General features: G+C 41.9%; 1 protein-coding gene across 3 annotated transcripts in view; it reads left to right on the top strand.

Annotated features, from left to right (window-relative positions):
• The window catches only part of UVRAG (UV radiation resistance associated), a 101,232-nt gene that overhangs the window by 2,425 nt on the left and 82,711 nt on the right, over positions 1-16,096 (top strand). For all 3 annotated transcript variants that reach the window (XR_012833456.1, XM_075742596.1, XM_075742595.1), the window contains exon 2: positions 15,741-15,858. Coding sequence is in view for 2 of the 3 variants with exons in the window: in XM_075742596.1 (XP_075598711.1) it covers positions 15,741-15,858 (118 nt within the window). In the remaining variant the exon portion in view is untranslated. The remainder of the gene's footprint in view (positions 1-15,740; positions 15,859-16,096) is intronic.

The raw sequence follows: 16,096 nt of genomic DNA, 5'->3' as shown, positions 1-16,096 counted from the left end.
GTTGAAGGTGTAACTTGGGTTTTGTCTAGATTTAATTGTGCCAGTGAAATTCACTTTGATTAGAAAACAAAGCTGCTGCTACTGACACATTTGCAGGAGTGAAAAGTCACATTCAAAACCTTTTGCCAGTGTGACCACACTTGTGTCAGACTGACTAACCTATTCTTTAGCTTGTTCATTGGTGACAGGATGACCTGGTCTAAGGATGCCTTTCACTGTTGTATTCCACATTTTACATGGGAGAATTAGAGGATGTGGCTGTAAAGAAGTAATGCATCTGGTTAAGCATAAAATTCCAATTTGTGTCAATAATTAATTGTGCCGATGTGTCGGGTTTTTTTGCTGGAAGAGTGAGTCTAACGGATCTGAAAATGTGTTGTGAAATAATTACACTTTAAAATCGGAGATTCTTTAGCACTATCTCTTCCTAGTTGCCCAATGCAAGAAAGGAGTGTCATGATAACTTACTGATTTCTAAGTACTCAAAACAAACTTTTCAGTCCTGTCGTTATAAGCAGTTCAAAGCAGTGGGGGGTGAGGGAGCCAAACCTTTCAGACTAATATTTTTAGATGGAAGAGGTTGGACAAAAAAAATGCAGCCTTAACATAGAGAACCAGTCATGCTGCAGTCAAATGATCTGTTGCATGTTACTGTGCTAATTGCTGACGAAAACAGATGTCATGTGTGGTTGTCCAGAGGCAGGAAAGCACATCTTGGTGGGCTCCAGAACCCGTGCCTCCAGCACTTCAAACTTTTCCTTCATACTGAAATTGATAAGCTTATGCTATCAATTCCAACATTAGAGAGACTGAGACTTTTAATGAACTGTGAGACAGTGTTTGAAGACCTGCAAGCTTGAGCTTGAACTGCATCTACTGTTGTACAAACAGCTGTACTGATGCACAGTTTGTAGTGAGTGATTAGGGAGTTGTAAGGAAGAAAAAGAACCTGTATTTTTTTTTTTTTCTGAAATGATTTCCAGTCGGTCAGATCCATGTCCATAGATTGAAGCATCCCTCTTGTCTAGATGGCTAACCAGGGCCTGAATAAACTATAGGTATAATTGGGTTTTCATTTGGGTGGAGCACAGGAGGACCCCTCAGAAATAACGGCTAGAACCATTTTAGAAAAATGACAAAAATACCCCCCCACTACTTTACCATGATAAAGATAGATGACAGAAGAAAAGCAAACAAAACCTGATGTGGGTTCCAGTGTAGTAGGTGAGTACTAAGTTATATGTGTAAGAGCTTAGCACTTCTGTGACTTGGCTGATTGTAAAGTATTTCAACAGCTCGTTCCCAAGTGGTTTAGCCACAGGGAAAATGCTCATCAGCTGGTTGCATCTCTGCCACCAGTACTTGCTGGTAAGCTAAAAAGTTTGATCTGTTCACGTTGCTAACTTCCACTGGCCTGATCAATGATCAGTTGCAAGAATCTTTCTTCTGAATATCATCTATGGCTTATTTCCAAATTACAGGGTGAAAACAATATGTGATGTTTGGACTGTACATAAGGCAGTCCTATAATGAGACCACAGATCACCTCCATCTGCATCTGCTTTTTTCCCCAGGAAACTCTTCAGCTCTTGGACCCATATTATTGATACCTTGATGTTGTTCAGCCTGGAGAAGAGAAGGCTGCGGGGAGACCTTAGAGCCCCTTCCAGTCCCTGCAGGGGCTCCAGGAAAGCTGGAGAGGGGCTGGTGACAAGGGCAGGGAGGGACAGGCCAAGGGGAATGGCCTGAAGCTGCAGGAGGGGAGATGGAGATGAGATGGGAGGCAGAAATCCTTCCCTGTGAGGGTGCTGAGGCCCTGGCCCAGGTTGCCCCGAGAAGCTGTGGCTGCCCCTGGCTCCCTGGCAGTGTTGAAGGCCAGGTTGGATGGGGCTTTGGGCAAGCTGGGCTAGTGGAGGGTGTCCCTGCCCATGGCAGGGGGTTGGACCTAGATGGGCTTTGAGGTCCCTTCTGACCCAAACCAGTCAGTGATTCTATGTAAGTAATTTTGTGATCACTGGAGACAGCTTGGGTAATGAGGGGAGGAAGCTAGATATTATAGATACTAGGGGATACTCTAGGAGCTGTACATGGAGTTATGGCTCTTCCATCAGAAGTTTTCGTTCCAGTTCAGTGTTGGTCAATCATGTTTCAATATGTCCTGTGTAGTGGTGTCCAAGGCGGGTTTCCAAGATGAGCTGCTCAAAGACTTTGGCTGTACTGTGTGGGAGGGTGCATGTGAAGAAGTTGGTTATGCTCTGGTGAATATGGACATGGTGGTAAGAAGGGAAAGAGTAAACTCTGCCACTGTGCACAGCTGTAAATAGTGTTAGCCCAGAGTCCAGGTGACCCAATGTCTTCTGTATCTTTCAGTTCATAGATGTCTCTTGTCAGATGGTGAAAGTTTCTGTGGAAAGGAGCAGCAATGAGCTTTCAGCCACAGATGTCAGAAGTAGGTGTTTAGGGCAGAACAAAACAGAGCAAACGGTTCATGAAACTTCCCGAGGACACTCTGTAGCCTCCATTCACTTTCAGATTGGGATTCATGAAGAACCAAGTGGAGTTTGATGGATTTTTAGGGGCCCAGGAGCGAACATGGCTCCTGCGGTTTCCCTAGTAGTTTAACTCTGGGAGCAGTTTAGCTCACGTAGTGTGGGACAGAAGTTTGAGATAAGGGACCTGAACTGGTTCCATGATGAGCCGTGTGAGGCTCCTGTGCTCTGAACTTCAGCAAACTGCAAGGCATCACGTCTGTTTATACTCAGTACTGATACAGACTTGTCAGACTAGATGCATGTTGACATTTCCAGTAGCTGGGTAAAAGTGTCTTGTGGCCAGGAAACGTTTTCTTCCATCCCACCACTGCTCAAACAATGGGTTATCCCCATCCTAAACCTGTTTGGCAGGGAAGGGTCCTTTATTTTGAATACTGAAGATAAAAAATCTTATTTAGGAATTGAATAACTTCTTTCAGCCAAAGTTCTAGAGCAGACCCCTAAGTGGTAGGAAGAAAATCCCCCCCAATCTACTTTGAACATGACACCATGCTGTAACGTTTACCTTCTGTGAACTGGTTGACTGTAATAAAGGGATTGAATTCAAAGACTATGAACATCCTTTACACATTTGTAGTCTTATTCCATGTTTCTTTCCATAAAGAAATGGGGCGTTAATGACAAGACCTGAATATCTCATTGACGACCACAGAAGTGAAGATTCTATTCATTCTGTAAAATTTTTTGTACAAGATATCATTCCATTGAGCTATGTTTAAGGAAATGTTATATACTAATCACGTAACAGTCTTTGAGCTTTTGGAATTTTAGTAATTGCATGAGCTTAATGTATGCGCTTCAGAAACTTGCGTTGCTACTGTGTTCGAATCCAGGAAGTCAGGAGCAAAGTGAACTTTAAAGCAAAAGATGTTTTTTTTTTCTTTTGAAAATACTTCTGGAAGGAGCTTGCCAGGAAAAAGAGAAAGTACTTCTGGATTCCAATAATAAGTAAAACCCTATTTTCAGCAGTTGGAAGTGACAATCCATTGTGATGCAGTACCTTGGGTATAAGTGAGTCGAGGTAAAGCAACATGAGAAGAATAGGGGTGAATTAGAACAAGGCTAAAATTTCATAGTTACCTTCTTTAAAGATGCGTACTACTCATGCACAACAACTTGGGGTAACATGGCAGAAATAGGTGATTGAAAATGTGCTGGCAAATGAGTTTGAGAGGTCTTGTATGTGGGAGAAGTGAAGAAAGCAGCTGTACGGGCTGAGGGTTACACGTGTACTAATTTTCCAACTAAAACAGTGTGAAAAGGGCATCCTTTCTGAAACAGTTTTGTATAGCTCTTGTTATATATTCCACTGAGTAACATGAGAACAAAGACTGATTCTTAAATATTTTACTTCCTCTTTCCTACTAAATATGCTAGGGGAAATCAGAATAGCGGATGGAAAGTGTCGTATTTGAATATTGCTTTCACTTCTCTTTGACATGCACTGTCTTTAAATGCTGAGTGGGGAGGGAAGTGCTGCTCCAGTAAAACACCACAATGTGAGCGTTGACCTAGTGATCTTATACAGTTGTATCCATGTCCAGCTGTATCAATGTCTAGTGTTTGTCGGAGATAATTTGGAGGGAATAGTTGTTAAAATTACTGTAAAACTGTAATTGTAGCCTAAAAGACTGGCTGTTAGTCTGGGATTGGATTTTTGCTCTCTACAATGTACTTCACTTCCCCCCCCACCTTTAACAAATGCAAGGCTGTTTTGCAGACTGGATGATCTGTCGATAAGTTAGAGACGATTCTGCCAGGAAGCTGTAGAAAATCAGTTTTAATGCTTTATTCAGGAGATATGCTGGGGAAGGGTAAAGAATATTCTTAACTGGGTGAAGGAAAGGTCTTGCTAGCTGGTAACTAAAGACTCATTCCTTATTTATGAAGAGAGACTTACTGGTCTGCCCTTGGTTTATCATCCAGTAACAAGATAAACATTAATATGCTTCAGGTTATTAATTGGCATATGCTGTTTGCTTGTGCAACTTGGTACATGCTTAAAATCAAGTGGCTCTTAAAGGTCAAAAGTGCCTTTGCTTTGATTTTCTTGATGCTTTATTCCATAAGGCTCTATTTACTTTTTGGGTCCTTCCTTCTGAGCATCATCTTGTTTTCCGTTGCTTAACTGGTATTCCCAGGTCATTCCCAGAGCTAATATGGACTAATGCTCTCTTGCCCAAAGTGATGTTAAGAGGCTTAAGGCACTTCTCTGAACTGCTACAGTGTGTTATTAATGAGCTGCGTCTTGCACCCCGATGTTCTCTTTTCTATCCCATGGCATAGTTCCCATGTTGTGTCAAAGAAGCAGTTATAGTTTTGGTCTTTCATTTTGGAGGTCAGTAAATGTTTGTTTAGACAAACTCGGAGGAAAACGTCAATAAGGAAGGATGATATTTCTAACTGCTCCTTCTTAAAGGTCTTGGTTGAAGATGGAAAGACTGTTTATCTAGTTCCTTGTTATTTGTATCTTATATAAACACCTAGCAAGAGGAGCTTTGTCGGGCCAGTGGTCAGTGCTTATAAGATTTTCTTAACCCCAGTTTAGAGCAATTTTTTAGGGTGTGCTGACAATTTTTATTCTTCAGAGTGGTGATGTTTGCCAACTCACTTGGTCTGTTGCTCTTGGTGCTGTAGTGACCGTAACCAAACACAGCTGTTGAAACAATACACAGAAAGAACTTCATTTGCCTAAGTCCCTGTATGGGTTTATGATTTTGCTTTTGAACCCTTCCTGCTAATATCGCATTTAAGTAAATTCTATGTTTTGAATATTGTTTTGTCACACCTATCCAGCTGTCCTGTTTGTATCCTAAGACTGAATGCCCATGTCTTCTGCACCTGTCCCTACCTTATGTTTTAAATAACAGGCTGTTTCCATCTTTCTGCAGAGATGAGCACAAATTTTGGATGTGGAAAGAAGGTTACGAGGATGCAGAAAATTAGCGAAGAGCATGAACACTGTGGGCTTGCATTGAGTATCGGTCTTGGTCTTGGTTGTTTCATTGGTTCTGAGCTCTGAAATAGCAGTGTAGATCTGCATGTGATTATGGTGTTCAAAGAGAAAACTTCTTGCACCTGCTGAACCAGCTGTTTACATCATTGCTCTGAGGTAGAAGTTGAGTTCTGAGTTGCTCCCCAGTGTAAATTCAGTTATTTAGTGAGGAAAGAGTTTAGTGGGCAAAATAGTAAAGGTGCAAGGGAACATAGTCCAAAGGACATAGCTACCCTTTAAGAGTAATACATAGCTGTCTTAATTTTTTTCAGATATTATGTAATTAGCTAGCCTTATTATTTCCTGATACTACTGTTGCTGTTTTAATTAGCGTTAAAGGACCAGGTTGTGCTGTAGACTGACATATTTTGTTACGAGATAGCATTGACTTCACGTTGCGTTCTTTAACTCTTGGTTGAGCTAATGAAGGGCTGTTATGCATTCAGGTAGCTGGAGAATAATTGTACTTCTGCATGGGCCATGTCAAATATAGAGATGTTCCTTACTCTTCTTTTACTTTCTCCCTATATGAATTAGGGAAAACTCAATACCTTTTGGACAAGATCTTTTATTTGCTGACTGTCGTTGTTGAAACTCTTGGTGCAGTACGGAAACAGGAGTAGTTGTGGCAGAGTGGGGATTATTAGAAACCTGTATTGAGCCTAAATGTGTTCAAGTGAAAGCTTTGTAGGTGTTTTCTGTCCAAAGTGAACCTTTCAAAAGCCTTTCAGATGTAAGGAGAGGAAGCACCTTGATTTAAGGAACTGTAAACTAAAATCCACAATTGCATGTCTGTGAAAACCTTGAGCCACGTTGATGAAAGTAGTTTTGACTTCTCTTGTGGTCATTTAGTCTGGATAAATCATACTGCACAGATGCAGTATGTCTCATTCTTTGCATCAAATCTTTAGGAATGTGAGGGGTGGAAAGCGTTGTATGTGTATATGCTGTATCTTCATGGGGAAAAAATGCAGTTACATTACTACTGTGCATCTTTGAACTGGTGTTGGCCTTGAGTATGATTCACAGCAGGCATAACTTTTGAAAGACTGTTGCCAGAAAGTAGCTAAGCCTTAGAAAGGGAAATGACTTACTGAACTGCCTTGAATCCCATCACTTGACATGAGGAGATTGAGATATGAAGGGAGGGCAATTATAAGGAGATCCACAAGCAATTTATTGAACTAATGCTGGTTGTGTAGCTCTGAGGGCCTTGCTGTCTTCAAGTGTGTGCTGAAAGGACATTAAAATAGAATTCCAAAAATTCCTTATGGTGTGTCCTACAAAATTGCATATCAAATGCTTCTGCTTTGCTTCTGAAGTAGATCTGAAATCACGTGTGAGTCTCTTGACTCCAAACTGTCAAAAGCTGAACTGTGGAAAACTAATTACAAAAATTCTAAATAAATCTTCCTATACAGCATGTAAATTGAAGTACAAGCGTTTTCTTGACCTTCCTGTGGTTTTAAGTAAGTAGTATCTAAACTTCCCACTGTAGGTTCCTTTGCTAATAAAGGGCTTTGAGTACTGCAGGAGACTTGACCCAAACCTTCTGTGGGGTACCTTTTTTTTTTGTAGTGGAGTGTACCAAATTGGAAAACAAGGCAACTTGAAAACTTTTATATAAAAATTGAATAAAGTAGGAATTCTTGTCTTCCATTTGACTTCCACAAACTCAGATCACATCATTGCTACTTAATATTTGAATTGTTATGGATAGGTGAAAGCTAGTAGTTAGTGAAAATCTGAGGAAGTAGAAAGTTGTAATAATGAGGTGTAGAGCAGTGCTGTGATAATAAATCATGTTGATGTTGGCTAAATACAGTTCATATTTAGATAGATTATTTCTTTTTTTTTTTTTGAACCGCAGCTTTTATGCTTTTTTAAGAAAAGGAAAAAACCAAATAGACCCCAAAACCTCAACCGGACTGATGTGAGCTACGAAGCACACAGAGCCTGTGTTTTCCTGTGATTTAATTATGACAGGTATTCAGAGATCCAAATAGCTGACCTTTGCAAGTTCAGTTCTGTTAAGTTTGGAACAACTAGATTTGCTGTAGTAATGTTTGTGTTGCTAACTAATCTTTGCGCTCTGCTTTAATGCTAAAATAGTTGGAAGGATTTTGCTTAAATTCTTCCAGAGCTACAGTGGGTCATAAAGCAAGTAAGCTAGGAAACTGATGTGAAGGCCAGGTAAAACCAAAATGTGCCAGCTTGTACAGAGGTCAGAGCTGATCCTGATGTAAAATGAACTTACGGAATATTCTCCCTAGAATCAATCAGGAGGAGGGCAACAGTCTGAAAATCAGAGATTGTGTCCAAAGATGAAGACTGTGTCTTGGTGTTTATATTAAAAGCTATCTTATATGTAGGACACTCCACTAAAGGCTAAGTAAAGCGAATTGGTGCTAAATAATAGAATCCCAGACTGATTTGGGTTGGAGGGGACCTCAAAGCCCGTGTAGGTCCACCCCCCTGCCATGGGCAGGGACACCCTCCACTAGCCCAGGTTGCCCAAAGCCCCATCCAACCTGGCCTTCAACACTGCCAGGGAGCCAGGGGCAGCCACAGCTTCTCAGAGCAACCTGTGCCAGGGCCTCACCCGTCGACCCTCCTTCAGCTTCAACCCATTACCCCTTGTCCTATCACTACACTCCCTGATAAACAGTCCCTCACCATCTTTCCTGTAGGCCCCTTCAGGTACTGGTAGGCAGCAATTAGACCTCCCCAGAGCCACCTTTTCTCCAGGCTGAACAAGCCCAGCTCTCTCAGCCTGTCTCCAGAGCAGAGGTGCTCCAGCCCTCCCATCATCTCTGTGGCCTCCTCTGGATTTGCTCCAACAGCTCCATGTCTCCCCTGTACTGGGGCCCCCAGAGCTGGATGCAGTACTGCAGGGGGGTCTCAAAGAGCGGAGTAGAGGAGCCGGATCACCTCCCTCGACCTGCTGGTCACACCTCTTTTGATGCAGCCCAGGACACAGTTGGCTTTCTGGGCTGCAAGAGCACCCTGCCAGCTCATGCTGAGCTTCTCATCAATCAGTACCCCCAAGTCCTTCTCCTCGGGGCTGCTTTCAGTCCCATTCCTCACCCAGCCTATAGTCATGCTTGGGATTGTGCTAACCGACGTGCAGGACCTTGCACTTGGCCTTGTTGAACTTCATGCGGTTTGCATGGTCCCACCTCTCCAGCCTGTCCAGGTCCCACAGGATGGCATCCCTTCCCTCCAGTGTGTTGACCACACCACGCAGCTTGGTGTCATCGGCAAACTTGCTGAGGGTGCACTCGATCCCACTGTCCATGTCACTGACAAAGTTTTAAGTAATTTCTGTAAATTTTGACTTTGTACGAGATGGCTTCCCAGCCGCCTTATGCTGATTTTGCCCTTGTGTTTACACTTCAGGGCAAAAAGTAAGGGTGGTGGTCTTTTTCTTCTCCCCCCTCCTGCCCCCTCCGCTCATTCTTTGTTGAATCAGAGATGCTGTCTTGAACCTGCATGCTGTTTTGCACTTGATATGGGTTATATGGGATGTCACCAGGATTGTGGGGGCGATGGGGTGGGGAAAAGAACCCCTGCCACAGACTTATAAAAATTTCTTCCTTACCAATTGAATTTAAACTTCATTCTGGAAAACATAGTCATATTTACTAAGTTCTTTAAAAATTACACTATTCCAACAGAATTTCTGAATCTTGCTCATGCATATGGACTCAGTAGGCCTACTGTAATTTTTTAACATCTGAAGGAGTTTTCAGCCCTAACCCTCCTTTCACAGGGAGGGCTATATAGTAGCATCTTGGATGGCTGCTGCTGCAAGAAACTAAACTACTTGCCTTGCTGAAGTTTGGCACCTTTGCAAATTGATGTTATGTGTCAAAATGCTAGTGTTTCTGTTGGGAGCAATAATTCATGAATAATTTTGCTGAAAAAGCTGGTGGTAAAGAGAGCAGGAGGAGGCAGATGTGGGACAAAAAGATGACAGACCTCCTCCTTTTCCAGCAGTGAGCCATTAAATCATCTCAGCAGCTAATAAAATAATAGGCTTCATGTGATAAAGAATAGGCTTAGCTGTTGCCCATATTAATGACCTGAGCTTCACAATTCATACTTGGAGCCTCAGCTAGTAAGTCAGTAGAGAAGTGGTAAGCGGTAGATCAGTAGAGGAGACAGAAAAATGGTGTTTGGCTGTGTTCTCATCCAGCTTGGATATACTTACATTATTATTTTTTTTCCCCAGGGTCATCAGATTCTTGTAAGACAATAATAAAGTGGTTAAGATGGAAGAGGAGTCAGAGCTCTCTGTGCTTGTTTTTGCTACCCATTATGTGAACTTGAACAAATAATTGTAAAATTCCATGAATGCTTTAGGTTGTTGTAGGTAGTCATTCTTCTTGTGGTTCCATGAACAGTCCAGACCTTTTGTTAACAACAGTACACCCCTCTCTTGTTTTTTGACTTACCACCTTTTCTTCCCTTCCTCCCCACCCCCCTGTCTCTGCAGTGATTTTTTATTAATGGTACAAGGTTGTTAGACAAAAAACCCCCCGGTGAATAGCTTTGTCATTTCAGTTTCTTAGGCCTGGAGGGAAGCAGAGTGTGGTGTCTGGATCAGTTTTAAGTCATCAAGAAACTTCAGTGTTAAAAAAGTCTGCCTGCTCTGTCCTGCTTTTGTGTTGGGCACATCTGTGTGGCTGTAATGAGGGGAACTGGAACTTCCACAAGTTTCACACTAACTTCTTTTTTGCCAGCTCTACGTTGGTTAAATTCTCTGACCCTCACCATGAGACTGCACAAACGCACAAGAAAATGTGCGGGGGGGGCACAAGTGCCTAGATGCAGAAGGTGGTATTTTAGGCAGAGGTAGTGAAAGATTATGGTATCTTAGTGTTGAGGTAACTAAATCATGAAGGGACTAGGCAGTTTCAGTCCTTTAAACCTCAGAAGTCTTGGTAGACTGAAGAGTTCTGAGATCATCTGATGAAAAAGCAAAGTATTAACAAGGTGGTTGATCAAAATACTTTATTCTGTAGCAGCCTGACTTGTTTATGGCCTGCAGTAAATCTGGAGAGGTTCCCAGAAGGTCATTGAATGGGAAAACTGGAGACATTAAACAACTGATAATAGTTCTTCAGAGTGATGAAAACTGAGTGCTTTTCTTAAATAAGAAAAAAGACCCCTACTTCTGAGAGAAGCTGAGCGTTGATGATCTCAATGCACTCTGTGGCAGGTCTGTCAAGATGCTGTTGTTGAAGTCTGGGAAGCCAGTTTTGTGGCTCTGCAGGCATGAGAGGTGAAACCTGATGGTAGGCTCTGCTCTCCTGATCAGTCTTTGGGATAGCTGTATGCTTATAACCTGGGATATCTTTACCTCCAGCAGTGTTTGTAAAATATAAGCTGCTACTCAGGATTTGTTTGAAGGGAAAATTAGTGGATCTCTTCTGGTTTGTAGTCATTAATTTTCGAGGTAGAAGGCGGCACTAAATTGTTTCATGTAGGTCAGTGCAGAGTTGCTGTGTAGCAGTTACTTTTACTCAATGGCAGCTTAGACTGGCAATTAAATCAAATGATAACAAGGCCTACCATGTCATTTTGCTGCTCCATCAACTTTCTTGGGAAGTGCAGAGGACTAGGACAATTGTGGTAATCAAAATAACTTGAGTGACACAAATCCCCTAGAATGAGCTGTTAAACCTGCTCTACTACTCTGCTAAGCAACCATCCAGATACACCATCATTCAGGATGCCTGCACTAAGTTCAGAGGTGTTGGAAAAGTTAAATACCCTTTTTAATGATACCAGTTCTGCTTGTCAGAGCCTACCTAAATCAGTGCTCTGCTGAAAAATAACTTTTTCTGCAGTAAGATATCTTACTAAGATGCCTGATGTAATGTCTGAAATAATCAGTACTGTGTTGCTGATAGACTGTCAACTGTTTGAGGAGATAGCAGTGAGAATTATCTATACTCATCTGCATATTTTGCTTATCTTTTTTATGAAAGCAGATCCTGTGCTATCAGCTTGCAAACACAGCTGGCCTGTTTTAAGTTGTGTGACTCATGAGGCTGCCAAAGCACTTAGGGTTTTTAGCACTTGTATTTTGATTTTTTTTTTAAACTAGTCTTTTTGGAATGGCTGTTCTAGTTGCACAGCGTCTCATCTGTGGGGATCCCTCCTTATGATGAAGATATTTAGAACTTGTCTTTGAGAAGTTAAAACTTGTCTTTGAGAAGTGAGTCCTTTTTCCCACTTCATCTAAAAGAATAAGGAAATAAAATAACTCAGGATTATTTGCAGCTACTGTATTCAGTGTAAAGTGTAATGGGTCACTTCTCCATAGAGTTGCTTTTGCAGTTTGAAATCCACTGATACCTCATTGTACGCTGCTTTTCACTTTGCTTGTAGAGGTGCCAGGCTGTATGTAGCCCCGCACATATTTTAAGCTGGTACTTTCATTTAAGCGGTCCTGTCCCCTCTTTCATCAGCCCAGCTGCTTGTACGGCCACATGGTGAACCATATTGAGGAACTGATCTGGTGAAACTAACCCAGCAAAAGGGAGAGGTGGTTAGTTTTCGTCCGGATCGGTTCCCCAGTGAGATTCACTGAGCAGCTGCACAAGTGCTTATTTATGGTGGTACAAATGAGGAGGGTGATGCAGCAGTGCGAATAAGCAGCGGGGGTTGGCAGCAGGGCAATTTGGCTGATGCTGGTAATAGCTGAGCTACAGCACAGTGGGGTTTTTGTTTTGTGTATTCTAATATCTCGAGCAAAAATGAATGAAACACATAGGAGGTGACACTAGAGATTTGAAAATTCCCTCAAAATAATACTTATTGTTTGTCACAGAACAGCTGCAAGGCCTTGAGGAAGAACTTGAGAGCCTATTTTAATTGTCTTTTGGATATGTCTTCAGAATTGATGGTCTCCTGGCTAAGCTAATTATCTTTGGTCAGGAGAGGTTAATTGATGAATGTTACCTCTGTAGAGTTCTGAGGAAATCTGAATAATACAATATAATATCGGTGACAATGTAGTGGGCAAACTGGAAGATTTATTTTCAGAATCCAAGTCCCTCTGTCGTCATGACCTCATACTAAAGAATGTGAACAAGAAAATTGTCCATGTAGTTGGAAACTTGTTCCCTATCAGCTAGGCTAAATGGACAAGTAATGGCACAGGAGGGAGGAGGAGGGTGATAACTAAGTTGGTGATTTACATAGACATTCCAACTGTGGTGTGGTTTCACAGCCCCATATTTAATGTTCCTCTTCTTGGGAGAAGAACATCTCCCCCCTCTGCTTGGGAGAAGTGAGACTTTAGACTTTGGGATAAATTCCAGACTTTGAAGGATGCAAAGAAGTCACAAACCATGGAGATAAGGACTCTGCTCTTGTGAGAGGTGCAGCTGTAGGTTATGACACTACAGCTTTTTCCAAACCTCATTGCATATAGTGAAAGACAAGAAAATTGTTTGGCTTTGCTTGAGGGCTACTTCATTGTAACATACTACTAAAACCAGTCACACTATAAGATTGCAATCCTAAAAAGACCTGGAGAAAGTTGGCCACTCTGTTAGATGCTATATGGGCTATCCTTCTTGGGTTGTAAGGGATTAAAAACAAGGGGGGGGGGGGAATAAGCCTGGTAGATAATTGGTTTTTATGATACTGAAGTTAATTAAGCAAGAGATAAGGCTGCCCAGAAAGCCAACCATGCCCTGGGCTGCATCACCAGCAGGTTGAGGGAGGGGATTCTGCCCCTCTACTCCACTCTGACACCACCCCCCCGCAGTACTGCGTCCAGCTCGGGGGTCCCCAGCACAAGAAGGACATGGAGCTGTTGGAGCGAGTCCAGAGGAGGCCACGGAGATGATGGGAGGGCTGGAGCACTTCTGCTATGGAGACAGGCTGAGAGAGTTGGGCTGGTTCAGCCTGGAGAAGAGAAGGCTGCGGGGAGACCTTAGAGCCCCTTCCAGTCCCTGCAGGGGCTCCAGGAAAGCTGGAGAGGGACTGGTGCCAAGGGCAGGGAGTGACAGGCCAAGGGGAATGGCCTGAAGCTGCAGGAGGGGAGATGGAGATGAGATGGGAGGCAGAAATTCTTCCCTGTGAGGGTGCTGAGGCCCTGGCCCAGGTTGCCCCGAGAAGCTGTGGCTGCCCCTGGCTCCCTGGCAGTGTTGAAGGCCAGGTTGGATGGGGCTTTGGGCAACCTGGGCTAGTGGAGGGTGTCCCTGCCCATGGCAGGGGGTTGGAACTGGATGGGCTTTGAGGTCCCCTCCAAACCATTCTGTGTTTGTCTGATGATTCTATATGGCACATAAAAATGATTGCAGAGTTTTATAGGGAGTGCAATGTATGTTCAAAGCCATTTCTAAAGGAGTGTTTCAGTTGCTCATAAAAATGGCCAGCAAAACTACACAGCTTTAAGATTAGATTTGAAAAATGTACAAGATCCATATCGTGGTTTTTTAATGAGGCTTAATCTTTCTGTTGACATTTTTGATACCAATTTCTAACAGAATAAGACCATGTTGTTCTGCAATTAGACAGCTTGGAAGGTTTTTTTTTTTTTCATTTTGTATTGCATGTATATGGTAGAGATATCTGGGCATGCCATCTCAGGCTCTGTTTTTAGTCTAACTCATTAATAGACTTTGAAGGAATGAATCCACTGGTGGTTTTGTCAGTCACATGAACAGAAATGCAATGTTTCTGTTATATATTTCCAGGAAGGAAAACTAATATCACTTAAGTGATATTAAGTAATATGAAGTGTTATATTGTGATTCCAAAACAGATGGCCTTTCAGCTCTTGTTAAAAGCATTTTAGGACAAGCTGCAAACAGAAAAGTTGTCTTTTGGTTTCGAAAGCATTTTAAATCCTCTTTTGGTCAATGTGAGAGTTTTTTTTAAGGTGGATCCAGACTTAAAAATTAACAAGCTTTTGGGGAAAAAGTATGCTGTAAAATGAACTCTGTGGTAAAAAGCTGCACTAAACCAGTTGTTTTGAGGCTTGTAGGTGGTTTGTGGCAATCCAAAAATGATAAGGAGCCATTTGTCAACACCCTTGTGGTAGATGGGCGAGACACCGGTTGGGAGATTAATTGGGAGAACGTGATACTGAAGGATTTGGTGCGTGCTTTATGTATTTCAAGTGGCAGTTTGCTGAGTGCTAAGTTCATAGTAGTCTGTTTTAAGCATGCAGGCATTTTCAAAGTTAAAATAAGAACCACAGCTAAGCAGTGACATAAGAGTGACTGGGCAGTCCTACAAAATTGCTTTGTCAACTAGTTAAATTTAACAATAAGCTAATAATGCTAAATATTTGTCAAAGTTGAAGGGCATAGTATGCTTTAAAGCTGAGGATTTTAGCCAGTTATTAAAGCTGTTTCCTGCTTACAGGTGGAGGGCAGGGAGACACAGGGAGAGATTGATTCAGTCTGATTGTTCGAAATACCATATTGTAGCAAAATAATACACTGTTGGAATTGGATGAAATCACTTAAACTGGAGATTTTAGTGACATATTCTAGTGTATTCAATCCAAGAGAAAAGGACTTGGTTGTCCAAGAAAGAAGGTAGCTGACGGACATCACAAATTTGACTGTGACCTTAATTTTCCCTGAAAATCTGGGTATATCTTCCTGATGTATTTATTTAAGGTTGTTAGAGCGGTTTCCAGGATTCTTGTGAATTCAGGAAGCTTTGTTCAGCAGGTTATGTATGGCTCTGGATTAGGTCGTGGTTTATTTTGGAGCTCTTGATTCACTAGTACTTGTTGAAAATAGCTTTGGCAAGGAATTGTTTCCCGTACGATGATGCAGAACACTTGGGTGATCCTGCTGCTGTTTGATGCTGATAGTGTCACACATTTGCTTCAAACTGCTCAAAGAGTTGGGGTGATTTAAACGTGGAATAAAACCTGCATATAGGACATGAATAAGAATAGCTTGTCTTGTATATCGGTGTTGCTTAATCTGAGCTCGTAGGTGCTGGTTGTTACTTGTCCAGCCAGTTTCTTATGGCTTTGCTGAATGCTTATTGTTCACACTAGCTTTCTGCCAAAGAAAATTGGGTGTTCAGTAGGATTTTTTTGACAACAGTGCTTTGGAAATCATTAAAATGCTTTAATAATTAAAAAAAAAAAGTCTAATTTCAGTCTAACTTCTTTAACTATTTAGGGTTTTTTTTCTTATTTTTAGCGCCGGCTTCGCCATCTTCGGAATATTGCTGCACGTAACATTATCAATAAGAATGGTTATCGCCTCTTGGATACGTACTTCACTCTTCACTTGTGTGATAACGCCAAGATATACAAAGGTAAACTGGGCTTGCTGTCAACTTTTTTACTAGTTAATCTTTGAATTCTTATGTTCAGAATTCCCTGTCCTTTTTTTTTTTTTTTCCCTCGACAACCTGCTGCCATTATTCGCATCATGTATACTAATAGTGTTAGCAAGTAAGGAAGCAAACCAGATGACCGGTGGTAGAATCTCTTAAATCAGCCTCTTTTTGTTGCTCTTCTCTCCCCTCACCAATAATTTAGACTTGGGAACTT

The sequence above is a fragment of the Balearica regulorum genome, chromosome 1, assembly GCF_011004875.1.
Source record: "Balearica regulorum gibbericeps isolate bBalReg1 chromosome 1, bBalReg1.pri, whole genome shotgun sequence".
NCBI classification, from domain to species: domain Eukaryota; kingdom Metazoa; phylum Chordata; class Aves; order Gruiformes; family Gruidae; genus Balearica; species Balearica regulorum.
Note: the sequence above shows the minus strand (reverse complement) of the source record. Positions and strands in the feature narration are given on the sequence as shown.